Source organism: Rhipicephalus microplus, chromosome 9, assembly GCF_043290135.1.
Source record: "Rhipicephalus microplus isolate Deutch F79 chromosome 9, USDA_Rmic, whole genome shotgun sequence".
NCBI classification, from domain to species: Eukaryota; Metazoa; Arthropoda; class Arachnida; order Ixodida; family Ixodidae; genus Rhipicephalus; species Rhipicephalus microplus.
This window is the reverse complement of record NC_134708.1, coordinates 108,006,125-108,025,204: the sequence shown is the minus strand read 5'-3', so window position 1 is coordinate 108,025,204 and position 19,080 is coordinate 108,006,125. Positions and strand designations below refer to the sequence as shown.

General features: G+C 47.3%; 1 protein-coding gene across 1 annotated transcript in view; it reads left to right on the top strand.

Annotated features, from left to right (window-relative positions):
- Window positions 1-8,321: 8,321 nt before the first annotated feature.
- Window positions 8,322-19,080, top strand: part of LOC119165539 (astacin-like metalloprotease toxin 5) — a 44,990-nt gene continuing 34,231 nt past the window's right edge. Inside the window, exon 1 of the mRNA XM_037417687.2 lies at window positions 8,322-8,569. Within this exon, the coding sequence (XP_037273584.2) occupies window positions 8,458-8,569 (112 nt within the window). The 5' untranslated portion in view covers window positions 8,322-8,457. The remainder of the gene's footprint in view (window positions 8,570-19,080) is intronic.

Sequence of the window (19,080 nt, the reverse complement as noted above, 5' to 3'; positions counted from 1 at the left end):
GTGTCCAGGGCCAGCATCCTCGTGAGCATCAGCGCTTCATATCAGCTTCTGGTGTTGCTAATACGCATGTTCCTTTTGGCGTCGCTGCGCAAGTGAAAACAACTGGTAATATAAACATCTGCAATTCTTCAACATGTGTCTGTGCGTGCGACATTTGCACATATATTTAGCGTCATCTCATGACTTGTCGCTCAATAAAAAATTTGCGACATGCTCACCTTCCTTCCGCATGCTTTGGACAACGTCGATTCCCAAGGATCTGCCGAATTTTTTCATAAATGTATTTGCAATATATTGACGCGTTACTCAAGTAACAATAGCATACCCGAGGAGCATGAGCATGTATCACCCGGCATTTGTTGCGCGGAGCCTCTTATCTTGTGTGTGAATGTGCATGTCAACGAGATTGGTCAAATCATTGAGCTTGCTGCAGCTTTTGAGCACATCCAGGCGTGTGTACCTTGGAAGCCCGGTAACCATGCGTTTGACCTCGTTAAGTAGCCGTTCGAGCTCGGTTATCTGCGTACGGTTGACAGGATGATACGGCAGTCCATACGTAACACGCGAAACAAGAAACACTTGAACAAACGGCCGCATTTCATGTTCCTTTACTCCACGTGTGTGGTTAGAGATTCTGCGTAAATTAGCACGAAGGATTTGTTTGCTAGTCTTCGTAACGCGTTGGAACCAAGTTTTCGCTGTGCAGACCTAGTATTTAGATAGTGAATTTTCCTACTATGGGTTAATTGCTTACGTGAAGTATAAAACACCGCTTTTGTTCCTACTTGACGAGCGTGGTTCAGCCCTCATGAATGACGACTAACTCCGTTTTGTCCATAGCGGTGTGTAAACTGCTTCCATTGCGTAGTCGTGAATAATGTTGAGGGCTCTTCGTAAGACATCCTCCTGCTCACCGACGGATCATTGATGCGTCCACACGGTTAATTTGTCAGCATACACCACATGTTTCAAGCCCGATACGTCTGAAAGGCGTCTCAATACCTGGTAAACGGCTATGTTAAAGAGGGTGGGTGAGATAACCGAGCCCTGGAGATCGCCTACGTGGTTAGTTCGGACGGTACTGGTGTCTTGGCCGATTTCGACTTGGTAGCTTCGCCTTTCCAGGAAGCCTGCTATGAAGTTATACATTTTTCATTTAATCGCAAAAGCACGTGCTTTTGTCATAATGGTACTGTGTGGTACCCCATCGAATGCTTTGTGTACGTCTTCTGCTACAACAACACATGGGTGCACCTAGTTAGGGTTGACAACGTCTTCTCTTAGGCGAAGTAGTACATCTTGGGTTGATAGGCCCGCACGGAATCCATACATTGTCGGGGCCGACAGGCTGCGATATTCGAGGTACCACATCAAGCGCGCGTTAACCATTCTCTCCATTACTTTACAGACACACGAGCTTAAAGAGATCGGACGGTGGTTGGATAAGGTATGGGGTGGTTTACCAGGTTTCAGAATAGGCTTGACTACGGAAAGCTTCCAAGTGGGGTGCAGTATTCTGATATCCCAGACTGGTATAAATTCTTCGAGCAGAGCGCGCGTTCGAGCAGAGCGTGTTCGAGCAGAGCGTGGGCATATTGTTACGACGTCAAAACACAGGTCTTGCCGCAGTGATTAAAACACCAGAATCAGGTTGGTCTCTTTGATAGAACGGGCAAGCCAGTTCCTCTTTTTCGTCCATTTCATAGTCTTCTAGGGCACATGCACAACTGCCATCGCCTTTCTTGAGCAAGCGTGCACGTGACATTTGCCTCCCTTCGAAACAGGCATCATCCCGATGCGCAACTTAGGCGCTCTACCAGGCGTATGAAGTGGTCGCACCAACACGGTAACCGGGAGCTAATTAACTCGACAAATACGGTTTCATACGCACGCCATGCACGACTTCGGGTAAATGCTCTTGGCGCTTATAGCTACAATCAGTGTCGGGAACAACTTCGCAGTTCACGTTGTTCAAGCGTCGCGTGACGCTGTATGGGCCAAAGTACCGTCTTAGCAGTTTTTCAGACAGTGCACGTCGACGTATCGGAATCCAGACACAGACCTTGTCGCCTGGTGTGTAGCTAATGAACTTGTGTCGGGGGTCGTACCGTTGTTCATCTTGATGCTGCTGATGACAGATGCGCGCGTGCCCGAGCTGTCTGGCTTCCTCGGTGCGCTGAGGGAATTCCTCGGCGTCTACATGGATGTCGTCACACTTATGCGGCAACATGGCGTCCAACGTTGTCGTGACTTCGCGTTCATAAATCAGACTGAATGATGTCATTCCAGTGGTCACAAAAGCCACTTTTAATAATCTCTCTCATCGACTTCTATCTGCCAGTAGCCGCTTCGAATGTCCATTGAAGAGAAATAGCGCGCATGACGCAGCCGATCGAGTGAATCGTCTATGAAAGGCAGTGGATAGACGTCTTTCTTCGTGACTTGGTTCCACTTGCGATAACCAATACAGAAGTGCAAGCTGGCGCCTTTTTTTTATACAAAAACTACGGGGGACGCCCAAGGACTTTTCGAAGGTTGTATGACGTCATCCACGAGCATCTTCTGTACTTGCTTCTGAATTTCCTCGCGTTCTTTCGGAGCCACATGGTATAGGTGTTCTGCCGAATCGGTCGCGTTTTGTCTTCAATAATGATGCGGTGCTTGGTCAATGGTGTTTGCTGGATCTTTGACGTACGCGAAAAGCAGTCTTCGAATTGGTGTATAAGTTCAAGCAGGCGCTTCCTATCAGAGGATGGCAGCGTGCAGCAGATGTCCACGGACAAAGTTGTCGAGGCCGGGACAGTCGAGTCGTCCGGTTGCAAGGCAAAATGATTTCCGGCTTGGTCTACATCGTCGTAGTAGGCAATTGTGTTACACTCCTGGATTTGACGGCGCTCGTTGCTGAAATTTGGAGGAGCACTACTGCCTGTCCATCAAAAAGCGCCAGGACGCCTCTCGCGATGGAAATGCCTTGCGTAAGCAAAAGAGCAACTAAGTGTTTCACTGTCACATTCTTATAGCAAAGCCACCCACTGGACACCGACACAAGGCCGAAGGATCTCTATGGGAGCGTCACCTCATCGGCTATTCGCTAACGGCTGCGTGGTTCGTCACTACTGTTGTCGACATACAGATACGCACAAAACGTCACCATACATTGAGGGATGTTGATAACAGTGCCATGACTTTGAAGAAAATGCATACCAAAAATTAGCTCTTTACAGCACTCTGGCAACAGGACAAAAGTGGCCACGAAGCTAGAATCCCCGATGCAAAGTCGAGTGGTGCATTTACCCGTGGGAGTCATCAGCTGACCACCAGCACTCATTATGCGCGGCCCTGTCCATGGTGTCTTGACCTTTCTAAGGTGGTCGGTGAGCTCTTGTCGTATGACCGAGAAGTCGGCACCAGTGTCGACCAGTGCTATAACGTGATACCCGTCAATGAGAATGCCAAGATTGGCACGTACAACTTCATCGGCATTAGTATTCATCGTCGTATTCGTCGTCGTTGTCGTCATATCTTCCTGCGATAATAGGGGGAACTTTTCGGTGTTTAGACAATTGATAACCTTGCCCCCGGAGGTCGCAGCAGTTAGTTTTCCCGGTTCGGGCTAGGCGAACGGCCTCTGGTGACGTTGACGTAGCTCTGTGGGTTCAGGAAGTCACAGTGACGTGCAGGTGATGGTAATTGCCAGCGACGTGGTGGAGCTGCCTGGCCAGTCGACAGTTGATCGGCATCGTGGGCGTGACAGTCTTCAGAGCGGAAAGAAGCGGGACGAGAAAAGTTCCCCAACCCGGAATCGCCATGAGGGCAATGGCGGGCAATGTGACCTGGTTCTCCACAACGGAAGCAAATAGGTCGGCGGTTGGCCATGCGCCATAAGTCAGTTTGACAAACTTATGGTCGTCTCATAGAGTCCCGTTGCCACCAAGGCACGACAGTGGGTCGTGGCTGGAAGGGCGTCACCACAAATGACGGTGGAGGACGACGGACCATATCAGTGTAGCTCGCTGAATGTGTCTCAGGGCTTGGCGCGGGTCGTGTAACGGCTTGCCTTAACTCCTGGTGTATGATTTCGGCAACAGATGTGACAGGCGGTTGGGTAGGAGGAACGAAGAGGGCCCGAAGTTTCTCACGCCGTATTTCCCCATTCATTCGTCACAGGGAACTTTCGCAGACGGCACTGTTGTGAGCTGCAGCACGTACTGCCGTGTGGTTCAGCAGGTGGCCAAAGCGTCAGCATCGTCGTTGCCGTGCGCGCTCGATGACAGTCGCTTCTCTTATAAATTCATCTGTTGTTGTAGGTGGATTTCGTACGAGGCCCACAAGCACTGGTTCCTTAACAACTTGCATTAGCTGACGCACCTTCTTCGCCTCGGGCATGTCAGTATCAGCTCGTCGAAACAGACGGATCACACCCTCTGCGTACATGACGGCTCTTTCGTTGGGTTTTTGCGCGCGGGCCTCAATCAGCTGCTGTGCACAATCCCGTTGGTCCGAGTTCAAAAATGCGGCGAGGAGCTTTCGACGGAAATCTCCCCAAGATCGGAAAGTAGCCTCGTGGTTCTCACACCACATGCGAGCGCTATTTTCCAGCGCGAAATATGCAGTCATGTTTGTGCTGTTCGCTCCAGTGGTTGAATACAGTGACCCGCTTGAACTGTTCGAGCCATTCCTCGACATCCTCGAACTCTTCCCCACGGAAAACTTCAGAAACGTGAGTACGTTCAAGAGTCAACTGCGAGGGACGAGTGTGCTGTGATGGAAGGAGAACCGTGGATATGGTAGGAGCTGCCATGCTGGTAAGATGCGGAACAGGTTCAGACTCCGGACTTTGGCCTAGTAGGCGCCCACTGAATCGGTGCAACAGAATCGTGACAAGGGTCTGATACTCTGAACTAGGTGAACGGGTCCAAGCAAGACTGTCCTGCATGAGGTTGTAGGCTCCAGTACCTCCACCAGTGTCACGACGTCAAAACAGAGGTATTGCCACAGAGATCGAGACACCAGAAGCAGGTCGGTCTCTTTATTATAACGCGCAAGCCAGTTCTTTTTTGTCCAATTCATAGTCTTTCATGGCACATGCACAACTGCCATTGTCTTTCTTGAGCAAGCACGTGACAATATTGCGTAAATGAGCAACGCATACTTCATCGGCTCCTGGAGCACTGCGTGAGTTAGCGTGTTGCAAGGCGTACTCCAGCTCGAGCATAGTGAAAGGGCTATTAAATGGCTCAGTGTCTTCAGTGCTTGCATTCTTCTGGTACGTGTCATCTGCCAGTGGGGTGAGATGTCTGAGGGAAAACACTTGAGCAGCTTGTTCGGTGAGCTCCTGATTGCTGATGCCTTCCCGGCGGGCCACACGAGCCGCGCCATTGTAGCTCTTGCGTTGGGCGAGGATAGAGCGCAGGATGACCCAGACCTTTGACGTGTGGGTGTGCCCATTGATGGGTTTCAGAAATTCTCATCCAGTGGTATGATGTTAGCGTATTCGTTTATTCCTCAATAGAGCGGTGCATTTTGCGCAACCGTGCTTTGTGATGCGCAGCATGGCGAGACCGCCTGCACTGAGCCATAATACGTAGCTTTCTATTGCACAAAGTGAGAAGATGCCTATCAGGTTCTGGTCGGTCAAGAGGAACCCATAGGTTCTTGGTGGCTTGCCGCTTCGCTGCGCATATCTGAGATAACAGACGGTTAATGTTCTTGACTGGAGGCTGTTGCTGTAGTAACTTTCGGTATCTGTCCTCGTGTGCAATGTGGCTCAACCGTGTATTGGCGTGTGACATTATCATCGTATCGCTGTCACCTCTACGAAGTCGTATGAGTATGGGGAAGTGGTCGCTTCCCATGCGATCATCCAGCACCTGCCACTGAAATAGGTGTGGACGGGTGCTCCCGGATCTGGTGATGTGTCTTCTTGGTGAACTGTCTGTCCCAGCCTCGTGTGCGCTTGGAACATATTCAGAAGCTTCAGCCCGTACTCTGAGGCGTCCTGCATGATGCGCCTGTTATGCGGGCTGCTTATGTTGTATCTCCAGGCGACATGCTGAAAGTTGAAGTCTCCGCAAAACAATATGACATCTTGTGAATAAGTCTTCCTGAAGCGCGATATGAAGCTGAGATCAAGCGGCCCCTTATTGGCTTTATTCCTGGTGCTTTCAGGAACCACCTCAACGCAGAAGACAAGAATTGTACGTTATTATGTGACTTCCAGCCGCCAACCGACATCACTAAGAGAAGTGCTGCCCCACGGTTGCGTATATAGCTGCACGTACGTAGTTACTCGTCACACATACAATGCTGTATTCATTGAAGTAACTTGTTCTCCAGTCGGGGCGTGGCCGTCACACTCCATTATATTGCGGCACAGGGCCGTTGACTTCTTGGAGGGCGATGACCAATGGGCTGGTGTCGTCTGTTTTGCTGGAGAGCCTTGTGGCAATTTCATCTGTTGCGACGAAGCAAACCGCAGTTCCACTGCAAGACAGTTGTCCATGGCGATGATTTTGATTGATATGTGGGGTTTAACGTCCCAAAACTACCATATGATTATGAGATACCCCGTGGTGGAGGGCTCCGGAAATTTCGACCACCTGGGGTTCTTTACCATGCTCCCAAATATGAGCACACAAACCTACAGCATTTTCGCCTCCATCGAAAATGCAGCAGCCGCAGCGGGGATTACATCCCGCGACCTGCGGACAGCAGCCGAGTACCTTAGCCACTAGAACACTATGACGGGGCCACGGCGATGATTTTGAAAAACTAAGCATAGTGAGGCCTTGTATGAGGAGTGGTGGGGTTTGATAGTACCAAGGGCGCACGCATCACAAGTGCTCCTGTGGTTGTCGACGAAGTTGCGCCAAATGGGAGCATGCCGGGAAACATGATGCGCTCCATGGTGATTTGGAAGCATTTTTCGATGGCCCGAGTAATAAGCTGTTTGGCTCTTTCATAATTGGACTTCTATATTTGAGCCATTCGGTAATCTTGAAGCCGCTCGAATTTTTGGAGTGTCGCTGGGGTGATATGAATGGTTGCTGGTAAGCGGAAGCCCCGTTGACTGAGCTACGCCCTCTCGAGGATGCTTTGCCCCTCCACTTGAGGCGGGCTGCGGCGCACAGGACGCCAGTGGTGAGCTCGATGGATCTGGTATACTATTATTAGCGGCACGTTCGTATGTCAAACTGCATCCGCGAAGGTGATGCCCCCGGCGCCTTCTGACTGTGCAGCTGGTGGTGCTGGTGGCCTGGTGTAAAAACCCGGGCGTGTTGGGTTGTGCATGGGTTTCGGACAGCCTCGCGTCAAAATCAGCAAATGTTAAGCGGTTGCGTTTCAACACCTTATTCTTTTAGATTTACCATTTCAAATCGGATCACTAAGTTCAAAGGGGTCATTTTTTCTGCGGAACCAAACCAAAGCGCAGAAATAAATGAAGCCACAAGTGAGATTCGCTGCCCGCAAGTAAGAAGACTAGTCACATCCCTGTATTACCCGTCATTACTATGGTCATTGAACGATCGCAGTGCCAGAGTCTTTTTTAGTTTACTCTAGGAAACTCTATGCTTGGTGCCGCGTGCTCTAGTTGGATAGCTGACCGCTAGAAGGCCGCGCCTAAATAGAGCACTCACGTTTGGCGCGCTTTCTCTTAGGAGCTCACTCAGCGAACCCTTTTCGTTACTGTTCCGAAGTATGAACCCGCCAGAAGCAAAGACAACACCGTGGCGGGCTCGCAAAGCAGCAGTTCTGACTCGCCGCCAAGACCAAGCGGTGAGAGGCTGAGAGGCCAGGAGATCCAGAGCAACCCAAAGCTGCGGGCCAGCGAAAAAGAAGGCAACCGAGCTGGCCGTCAAACAAACCCGCTCCGTCTATGAACGATGGCAGAAGAATGTGCACGGAGGGTGCACGGGTCACCCGATTATCTCTGAGCAAGCTCCTTTAACATCATTTACTATGTGGATATGGCGGTGGCTTTTATATTATTTTACTCTGCTTAATCTTGCCAGAGAGAAATGCAGCCTACCCAGTAACATAAGTAATGGGGGTAAGTGCATGCTCAAAATGACATCACATACTATCTTCCAAAGTTTAATCACTAGAAGGGATCTCAAACAGCTTACAAGGTGTACGCTTTTACTCTTTCATAATGTAATCAATGGCACACAGAGCCGTTGCAACAACGGGCAACGAAAGGTATAGACGCTCCATGACAGCGTGTCCTTATCATAGCACTGCATTCTGCAACATTGTCGGGAAGCCAGGTTTCTTTATCTTTAGGTGTACCGAACACGTACCGAGCACTAGAGTGCCTCGGTCAGCGCGCGTGATGGATATCTAATAGCGGCGAGCAAGATTTGGCCGACCGTCCCTATAAATGGCATCCGTCGTGGTGAACCCACATTAAACCGAGAGTGCATAAACTTAGGCAGCGAGCATAGATAATTCGCCATCATGTCCGTTTTACAGGCTCTGAGTGTCGTTGCGCTCACGCTTATTTCATCCATGCCAGGGAGGTCGCTGGCAGCTCCCGCGGCCCAGTCTGCGGCTAAGTGGAAGGACCCAGGTAAGTGCAGCAGTGACTTATTTTAGTAATTTATTGATCAATTTACCATACACCACTCAAGTGGGCATATGTCGTAGGGAGAAAGAAGTGAAAGTAGCTTCGTGCTAGGAGCGTGAAACTTGAAGGGAAAGCGCGGCTGTATAGGCAACTTCCTTGTTTATTTTCGGTTTTCTTTTTATTTCTTACTCTCTTTCTCGCCTTTCCAGTTTTGATTATGCGTTTTGCTTTCTTTGTATATCTATTTATTTATTTTTCTCCCCTGATCAACTTCTTTCTCTTTCTTGTTGTCTCCAATTTTCTCATTTTTAGCCCCCACTCTTGCTCTTCTATTTCGCGCTTGCGTCCCTCTCCTTCTTTTCTATTATAATACGCACTTCTGCCTGAGTTAGGCCAAGTTGAAGCTTTATATAAAGTTTATTTTTAATTCTTGCTTGTACAAAAAAAAAACAAAGAAGGCCAAATGCATACAAAATTAGGAGGTCGCAAAGTATAATTTAGTCAACTACAAGTGCACAAGTTGTTCTTTTGTTGCCGATGATAAGCGACCATCCACAAGACGCTCGAAGAACTAGATGAAGAAGGCTTCACTTGGACGCAAACACGCGCTGAGTATGCTACACATGGAGCATTATGCCAAGTGATGTCGACAGCACACGACAGCCTGGCCTCATAAAGTTTTCCGCATTAAAAAAAATCAGACAATTGTAGTACATTAAAAACAATTAGGTACATTAGTGTAGCCGTGACAGCGCATCTACTGAAAGCATATATCTTCTATGAAGAATAAAATGCACCCACGGGAAGATCGACAACATTCACACCAAACTTATTCGATTCACGATAGCAAAAGGAAAACAAAAATGACTGAGGAGAAACACGGTTCGGCTTGATTCACGGATTTTTTTTTGCGAACTGATAATTATTACCTTGAAAAAACTTCATTGGTTTTAATTTCTCCCCTATGGGGTCATAAAAAAAGAGAAGACAGCTTTGCCTTATTGATACTTCGTGGATGTACCAGCAGCACCAAAATAAGGCAGAAACACCCTAGACAAGAAAATAGAGACAGGGACAGCAAGAAAGTAAAAACAGGGACTGCAAGGATCTTTCCTGTCCCTGTCTCTATTGAGCAGCCTTCTTTACTTCTCTTCAGCTCTTCTTTTCTTTCCTGTTCTCTTTCCGTTTTTTCTGTGTTTCTCTCTATTTTTACTTATTCGTATTTTCTTCATAGCTTTTTTCTCTGTTTCTCTCTAATTACATTTTTTGCTTGCTTCCTATTTCTATTTTCTCAATCATGGTCTCTGTCACCGGGTTTTCTCAGCCTAATGTCTGCACTTAATGCCGTCATCAAGGCGATCGAAGAAAGAGAGGTTTTTGGCATGAGCGCGTGCTGAATATGTCAGAACTGGCTATGCGTCGCGCCAAGCGGATACGACAGCGCATATGAGAGCCTGCGCCCCCTTAAGTGCTGCGTACTTAAAAGAGAAAAATCAATCAGCTTATTCTTTAAAGTTCGCGCCGAAAATCCCGCGCATGACGTCATAAATGGCAAAGCATTTCATCTATATTTCAACCCCACTGACTGTATGAACTTTTCTGAAACTCGCTAAGCTAAGTCAATGGGTCCCCTCAGAGGGCAACACACTTCGTATTTAGTTTACCATTCAGGAGCTGGTACTGCCTAACAGTGCCAACATTTTTTACAGCGAAAGCTGTTATGAGATCACAACACGGGTCACGCGCAGTTGCATGTTGTCCGCAGCCGCCGCCGCCCGTGTCCGTAAGCACATCGCGCGAAATTAGAAGAAGAAAAAATTGCATTAATGACACAGTGGACGTTAACCCGGGTCCGACGCGTGCCAGCCCAATATTCTACCATTGAGCTACTCCGGGGCTGGTGATTTGTTGTCAAACTTGCCTTAAGCAGGCTTGATGTCAGGAAAGCAATCGCGTTAATACTACTTATCAAGTGTTTCACAACAGCGAAAGAACAACCAGTTGTCGCACAATGCGATTAGCGTAACGAGTCGGCCGTCCGATGCTCCAACCCATTACGACAGCTTGTTCTTGTTTCCCTATAAACTCTGGCGCATACCTGCTTCAGTCATAATTCCTCATCGTCGTCAGCCACTGCATAGACAATTGGCACAACCTTCTTAGCAAGTGTTTTGCAGATACCTCGCTTCTCAGAAGAATGACGAAAAATAGCATAGCGAATGCCGGCCTACTGCCCAAAAGTTTATTGTTAACGCCCTAGTGGGTGCGACGCAAGTGTGCTTGCAGTAGTTACCCAATGGGTGTTTTGAAAAGGATCTGAAAGGCCGCTCTTCTAGCTTTCGCTGTGACTGTGCTGCGCCTACCGCGCAGATTTGGTGTTTTTCTTTGACGTCATGACTATTGATGTAGGAACATCACGGTGGTGTCGCTACGCACATTTTTATGTTTGTGTGTTTTCTCGCTTACCAAGCGTCTTCTCGAGGGAAGCGTGGCGATTTTGCTACTGTGCAAGAGCAACTTACTAGAGAAATTATATTTATTGTTAGAGTCCCTTCAATAGCCCAGAAGAACAGCAGTGCAATGAGATACGCTGTAGCAAAGCGATTCGGGTTCATGATGACCATGCCGTGAAACCTTTTAACGCCCTTGTAAAACGAAGTAGGAGATCGTTCCTGTCTTTATTTCAAATGCGGCCGCCACAAGCGCCCATTCCACCCTCACAACTACGGGCTGAGCTTGAGTGCACCATATATACTCAATTGCTTATCCACTCTGTATATTATCGCGATGCCCAGGGCCTATAGGGGGCGCACCGTGCAATGCAACATGGCTGCGGAAGGATCATCAACCCGTGAACTCGCCGCACCGTGGTGGTCTAGTGGCTAAGGTACTCGGCTGCCGACCTGCAAGTCGCGGAATCGAACCCCGGCGGCTGCGGCTGCACTTCCGATGGAGGCGGAAATGTTGTGGACCCGTGTGCTCAGATTTGGGTGCACGTTAAAGAACCCCAGGTGGTCGAAATTTCCGGAGCCTTCCACTACGGCGTCTCTCATAATCATATGGTGGTTTTGGGACGTTAAACACTACAAATCAAATCAACTCGCGAACTCGCATAAGAAAAGATAGGACACACAAACACATTCTTCGTGTCGCTTTCACCGGATGAACTCTTGATCGTCAAATGAATGTACGTCGAACCAAAGTACTTTCCCAACTACTAGGAACTGCTGAATGTTCACTACCTCATTTCTTGCCGCAGTACTTTGCCGCAGTAGTAGGTCACTAGCGAGTAGCGCGTCGTCGCAGCTGCATAGGATCGAATATTTAACGTAGGGACGGTTTGCAAACATATAACGCCATCGTCAATACTTGCACTGTAAGCATCACGCAGCTGATTCTTCAACGAAACACACGCATTTAGCTTCCCATTAAGTAGCGCTTGGGTCACAGCCATGATCAGACTTTAACAGTGCGCAATTCCCTGCACTCGACTGTTGCAGGTTCCATCAGCGCAACAAAAACAAGGATATCGACATGCGTACAATTTTCTCAACGTCAAAATTGCGAAAATTTGTCGAACAACAAAGTCATTCAGACGGCACCGGTGAAGTGCAGGACAAGTTAGCGTAGACTGCAGTCGCAACTGCATATTTCATTGCTCTAACCATTTTGTTTCGCTGGTCGAGCGCGAGCGTGTTGGTGGCGTACGGCACTTTGTAATATCCACTGTAACTGGGATACGTTTGATGCACAAGAAAAAGTACCCTTTTATTTTGAGCTGGCTGTAGAATATTATACAATAAATACAATCAAAGTGACTTACGAGCGTGAAAAAAAAAAAAACAATAACGCACGACGGAACGTGTAGTGTAACTCTCTGCTTGTGAGCTAGCAGCTGATCATTCATAGTCGCTGTCACACTCAGCTCGTTGACAACCACCTACGTCCAGTGAAAAATCCTCGACGTCCAGACGGTTTCCTTGAACATCACTGCTGAAAGTAATCTGAGGAATTTTCTCTGCCAAACGTCTTCGATATAGCACCAACAACGCGTCATTCACCACGCACAACCCCAACACGGCGTCACTCACCACGTTTATCCGGGCGTGGAGCAGGGGCGTGCCAACTCTTTCGCGTGGGGGGGGGGGGGGGGTTGCAAACTTAACTCACTCGTCAGCCGAAGCAGGCGATTTTTTGGCACACAAAATTGCCTGTTTCTTCCATGACGTCATCAATCTGTGAAATGCCGTGGTGTTCATTGCAGCACATGCATATTAAACAGGAAATTCACGAGCTGAACCATACCTAAAACTTTTTGGGGTGGTTGGCGAGTATCTTCTAAATATTATTCAAGTAGACTAGCTGCTGGTCACATGATCAGTGGCTACTTATAGGAGCTGGCGAGAAGAAACAATATGAGTATAATAAAATATATTCACTTGCAGAATCAAGGAGTTTAGTAGTTTGTGTGCGCACACATCTCTGAGCTCGCCTTTATTGAGAGAGAGAGAGAGAGAGAGAGAGAGAGAAATGGATAGAAATAAGCAGCACTGCATGTGTGTACTTATTTGCTGTCCAAGTTGTACTTTGAGCTGCAAAAGACAATTCAAGTTGAATGAAAGTATACTATAGAACGACTCTCAATTAAACCTACATAGTGCTAAAAACCATAGTATTTCACCTTCCCCTTGGTCCGGTGGGTCAAGTTAAGGGGCAAGCTTAAATACTGAGCTTCCCACTATGCTCGAGTTCATCACTTTATCCGTCGCCACTTTTCAAGCTGCCACCATCACTCCAACTTACCATAAGCAAGGCCGATCAGGTTTATGGGAGACTAAAGTGGAAACCCTTTTTCACGCTTCCAGATGACACTAGAACATTAAAGAAGATGTGTGGGATTCATCTGCTCACAGCAGCCTCGACAAAACAGTGCCTGTGATATTTATTTTCGATCAAAGAAAATGATTTTTCTGAATCAGCAGATCATTTGAACAGCCCTTAAAAAGTTTGCTCGTTCACATCCGCAACTGCATTAGCCAGTCACAGCAACGAAAGCTTGGACAAGTTATGCAAATGTTATTGGGTCCCTGTTCAGCGATGACTTGCTCTGCAATGCTACGGCATTCTAGAGCAGGCCAGCGAAAGCGCCGCATAGGCAGCCGGTACCACAACAGCCTAGCAAGAAAATCGTCACCGCAAAAATGTTGGAGAAATTTCACTATATTGTCATATTCCATCAATAACTACATAAGCGAGTGATTACGACGGTGAAATAAAACTTAGCCTTAGTTGCTGCTTTCCCCAGCCCTCCCCCCTCCCCCACATTCGACCACTGTCGAAGGTGGGGGGAGGAGGTGAGGCTCAGTTCCCATAACTTTTTTCGATTGGGAGGGGGGGACTCGCGCCCTCCTTGCCCCCCTCCCGGCTTGTACGCCTATGGCGCGGAGATTATTTCGCTCGGATACCCGGCAAGAAAGGAATCGCTTGCAGTGTTCTGCTATCTATCAACGAATGTAAAGAACAAGTGGCGCGTAGGCCAATGTGTAGAAACGTGAATCGCGAGCCTGCGCTACTTTTCGCGTACAATGAATGGTATGGGATTCATGCACTACAAAAGCACTGACGAATGCTATACGCACGTAAAACAAGGTAAACTAACTTAGGATTTAACTGGATTGGCCAGATGATAACACCCAATTATCCAAAGTGGTTGCAGAAAATCTCGCGAAGCTGATATCTGTACTTTGCGAGCTATAATCGAAAGCACGAGTTGCCACGTATTTTCACGAAAACTTCGCGTCTCGCAAGAATGGATCAAACTTATTGTGTCATGGGTGGTGCGATATATCCACTGATGCACAAAAAATACAAAATGGTTTGTGTTCGTTTCTTGCTAACGCGCTAATACAGCGTCTAGTACCCTCTACTGCGGCTAGCACCGCCGTACAAGGGTGCATTGGGAGCGCCTGCCTACAGATCATCCTTGAGAGGGTGCTCCTGAATTACGCTGGGCGGCGCGAAAGTCTAAGAACACTGCTACAGGAATCCGAAACGAAGACGACAAGCCAAGCACGCAATGGCTGCACCTATTGGTGTTAATCTAAATGGCCTCTGAAGTATAGCACAATTTGCGTATTCCTAGCTTCGAAACGTGACTGCCCGTTTCCCACCGTAACCACAATTTCTTTCGTGGTGAGAGGGGTGTTCCATTGTACTTCATGTATGTTCGTGTGTGCTTTTGTGTGTGTGCGTTACAAAGGCACATGCAATGTTGGTAAACGTTGGGAGAAGAGGTTTGAACTCGCCGATATCACTTGGCCCTGGCTACGAGAGCGGTGAGCAACGCGGCCTCGGTGTTTAATGCCACACCCGTGACAGAAAGGCAGTGGGGCACGGGTTTCATACTTTTGTGCTTGTCCGTTTGGTTTTGATTTCAACAGAGAAAAGATGTGAAGCCTCATCACAGCTCTTGACCCCCTGCCATATATTACGTTCTCTTTGTACTTTTAATCACCACGTCCACGCTGCAGAAACCAAAATAAATATTGAGTACATCGCATTTTATATGTTACATAAAACCTTTAACCAGAACATTATTGCCAGAATAAATAATATGTTAGTCCATATGCTAATCACTAGTGTTATAGTATGCTAATACTGTTATTTTGTAGTACTTATTTACCTACATTATAAATCTGTTCAAGGACGCAAAAAATAGAACACCAGAAAGTTTACTGAATAAAATCTGCCATTTTGTTGAGTACAACTGCACCGGGTAAGAAAATGACTTCAGCGGGACGTACAAACAAGACGATATATGTACGATGTGACTTATGGCACTGCGATGTTATCACAGATTACAGATCGCCGAAAGAAACAAAGACAAAAAGAAACACAACTTGCAAATCTTGTACAATATCAGATGTCATTTGAAAAGAAAAGATACATTTCTACTCAAAACATGCTGTAGGCCAGCTCAGATGATACCGGACACATTCGTTTTTTCCTTGCAGGAAATGCAACATTCCCCTTTCTCACCCGAAAAAGTCGAGTATGCATGTGCTTAGAGGAATTTATTCTGACACAGTTGACATCAATAACGTTTCAGCACAACATTTAGCAGAACGAAAGTTAAGACTCAGGCCATTGCCGAAGCATCGCGTAGAAATGGTCAGCCAGCGAAGCTGAAACTTGTGGTCCCGGTGTTTATCACTAGGTTAATCCCGATCGTTCACTAAAGCATTTTACAGTGATTGCTCACACCTGTCCAGAAATCTAAATTCGCCTTTTCCTGCGCCATGTTACTTTTCATTTTTAGTGTACCAGTGGAGTGTAGTGGGACACGCCTAGTTTTCGCGCGCATGGGATGGACGAATTTCAGCGCCTAGCCACATATAACTTCACTGTAGAAACACGACACCCGAAGATCTATCTATCTCTTTGTTACCCTTCTCCTTGCTTTTTATGGGCGAAGCTCCTTGAGACGTGAGTCGTGTGTCTCCTGTATGTAGTAGCCATCTGTCGTTTTAGTCTTTGGAAGGTCCGCTGGATGGTGGCACCTGTATATGATGAATATATGAGGAAAAGATGCGAGATCATGGTATGGATAGGCGAACTAACAGAAATACAAACAGACGGACGGGCAGACAGGTGGCATACGTACGTACATACATACATACATACATACATACATACATACATACATACATACATACATACATACATACATACATACATACATACATACACACACACACACACACATACATACATACATACATACATACATACATACATACATACATACATACATACATACATACATACATACATACATACATACAGACCATCAGACGGATGGATGCAGCCAGCGGATGATTAACGGTTTGCCGATAAAAACCTTCAAAGCTTCGCCACACTCATCACCATTCACTCCGTAGATATGCTGAATTTTCTAGAGACGAAGCTCCTTAAGGCGTCACTCGATCGTCCTCTGTACTACAGTAACATCTCTCGGGTATGCGACACAAAGGAGTTTAGGTTTTTGAATGTCCGCTAGATGGCGGTATTTGTACATAATAAACATATGATGAAAATATGCGAGATGGTGGTATTTAGAGTGTTCATTAGATGGACGGACAGACCGACCGACCGACCGACCGACCGACCGACCGACCGACCGACCGACTGACCGACCGACCGACCGACCGACAGACCGACCGACCGACCGACAGACAGACAGACAGACAGACAGACAGACAGACAGACAGACAGACAGACAGACAGACAGACAGACAGACAGACAGACAGATCGACCTACCGTTGGACGAACGGACGGATGCATGAACAGACATACGAAGGCTTCGCCCCACTCATCATCATGCAGTCCGTGGATACGCTGTGATTTTTTTTAAATGCGGAGCATGTTTTCGCACGATGTTGTGCTCTGGTGTTGGTGGTGGCGCTGTTTATACCCCCACTATGTATGATCGCACCTCGCGTCTCATGGCGCATGCTTGCTCATGGCCTCTGAGATGGCGGGCGCGCGGCGGGTTTCTCTCCGGCCGTCCCAATCGCACGGAGAGAGCGTGCTTCCAGAGGTGGGCGTGGCCCGCTCTTTTCTCCGCACCGCGGCGCTGCTTCTGCGAACTTTTGGAACCATCTACCTAAAAAATGAGACGAGCCAAGAGCAGAGGTTTATAACTACATCCCAAGATGCTAGGCTAGAAGGGGACGAAGCTATTGAATATATAAGAACAAGGGCGACAGAAAAATTTCCACAAAGAAGTGCTTTATGCACCACAACAGACAAGGACGAATCAAGTGGTGCAATGGCTCCATTTTCGCAACGAGAGTTGGAAAGGGCTGAGAAAAGGGTTCCTAGTAGTACATCAACAGGCCCAGATGACATTCCAATTATGCTCATAAAGACATTAGGTCCACAGTCTAAGCAGGCTTTGAGAGAGGCAGTGAGCAAACTAATAATCGATGGTGAAGTTCCCGATGGATGTAAACTTAGCAGGATGAGCATGATCTATAAAGGAAAGGGGGACGAAGCTGACATAAACAACTACCGTCCCATAACAGTGACATCAGTGGTCTACAGGCTGGCGATGCAGATTATAAAGGAAAGACTGCAGGCATGGATAGAGGATGAGGTGGTGCTGGGGGAACTGCAGAATGGGTTGCGGAAACACAGGAGGTTGGAAGACAATCTGTTCTCACTTACGCAGTGCATAGAAATAGCAGAAAAGGAACACAGGCCCCTGTGGCAAGCATTTTTGGATATCAAGGGAGCGTACGATAGCGTGGTTCAAGAGGAATTGTGGGGAATACTGGACACACTAGGCGTGGAATGTGGAGTCACTAATCTTTTAAAGGACATATATAAAGGCAATGAGGTAATTATAAAGTGGGAAAAACAGGTATCCAAGCCCACAGAGGTGAAACGAAGACTTAGGCAGGGGTGTCCCCTGTCACCCTTATTATTCATAATGTACCTACAAGGATTAGCGACCAAATTAGAGGGAAGTGGACTGGGCTTCAACCTCTGTTTAGTCAAACAAGGAGAACGCATTGATCAGGCACTACCAGCATTAATGTGCGCAGATGATATAATGCTAATGGCCAACAACAAGGAAGATTTGCAGAGATTGGTGGACATCTGTGGTAATGAGGGAGATAGGTTAGATTTCAGATTCAGCAAGAAAAAATTAGCAGTCATGATTTTTAATGACAATGAAGGTAGTGAGGTTACAATACAGGAGGTCACGCTAGAGATAACAGATAAATACAAATATCTGGGCGTATGGATAAGCAGCAATGGGGCCGAGTACCTAAGGGAACACGAAACATACGTGACGACTAAAGGTAACAGGAATGCAGCGGTAATGAAAAACAGGGCACTGTGGAATTACAATAGGTATGATGTTGTGAGAGGAGTATGGAAAGGGGTAATGGTTCCTGGTCTGACGTTCGGCAATGTGGTCTTGTGCATGAGATCAGAAGTTCAAACAAGATTAGAAGTTAAGCAACGTGGAATAGGTAGGCTTGCCTTAGGAGCTCACGGGAATGCACCAAATTAGGGAGTAGAAGGTGATATGGGATGGACATCTTTTGAGGGCAGGGAAGCTAGCAGCAAGATAAAATTTGAGAAGCGATTGAGAGAAATGGGGGAGGATCGTTGGGCTAGGAAGGTATTCAGCTGTTTGTACTTGAAGAATGTCGATACAAAATGGAGGAAGCGAACCAGAAAATTGACTGGTAAATACTTGAAAAAGAGCAGCGGGCCAAACCAAAAAGAATTATCGGTTAAGAAGAAGGTGAAGGACGCTGAGACCGATATGTGGAGAATCGGCATGATTAAGAAGTCTGAACTAGAGATCTATCGAACTTTTAAGCAGGAAATTGCCAAGGAAAGGATCTATGATAATACTCAGGGTAGTTCTCTACTGTTTGAGGCCAGGACGGGAGTACTGCGAGCCAAGACATATCGGGCCAAATACGAACGGGTA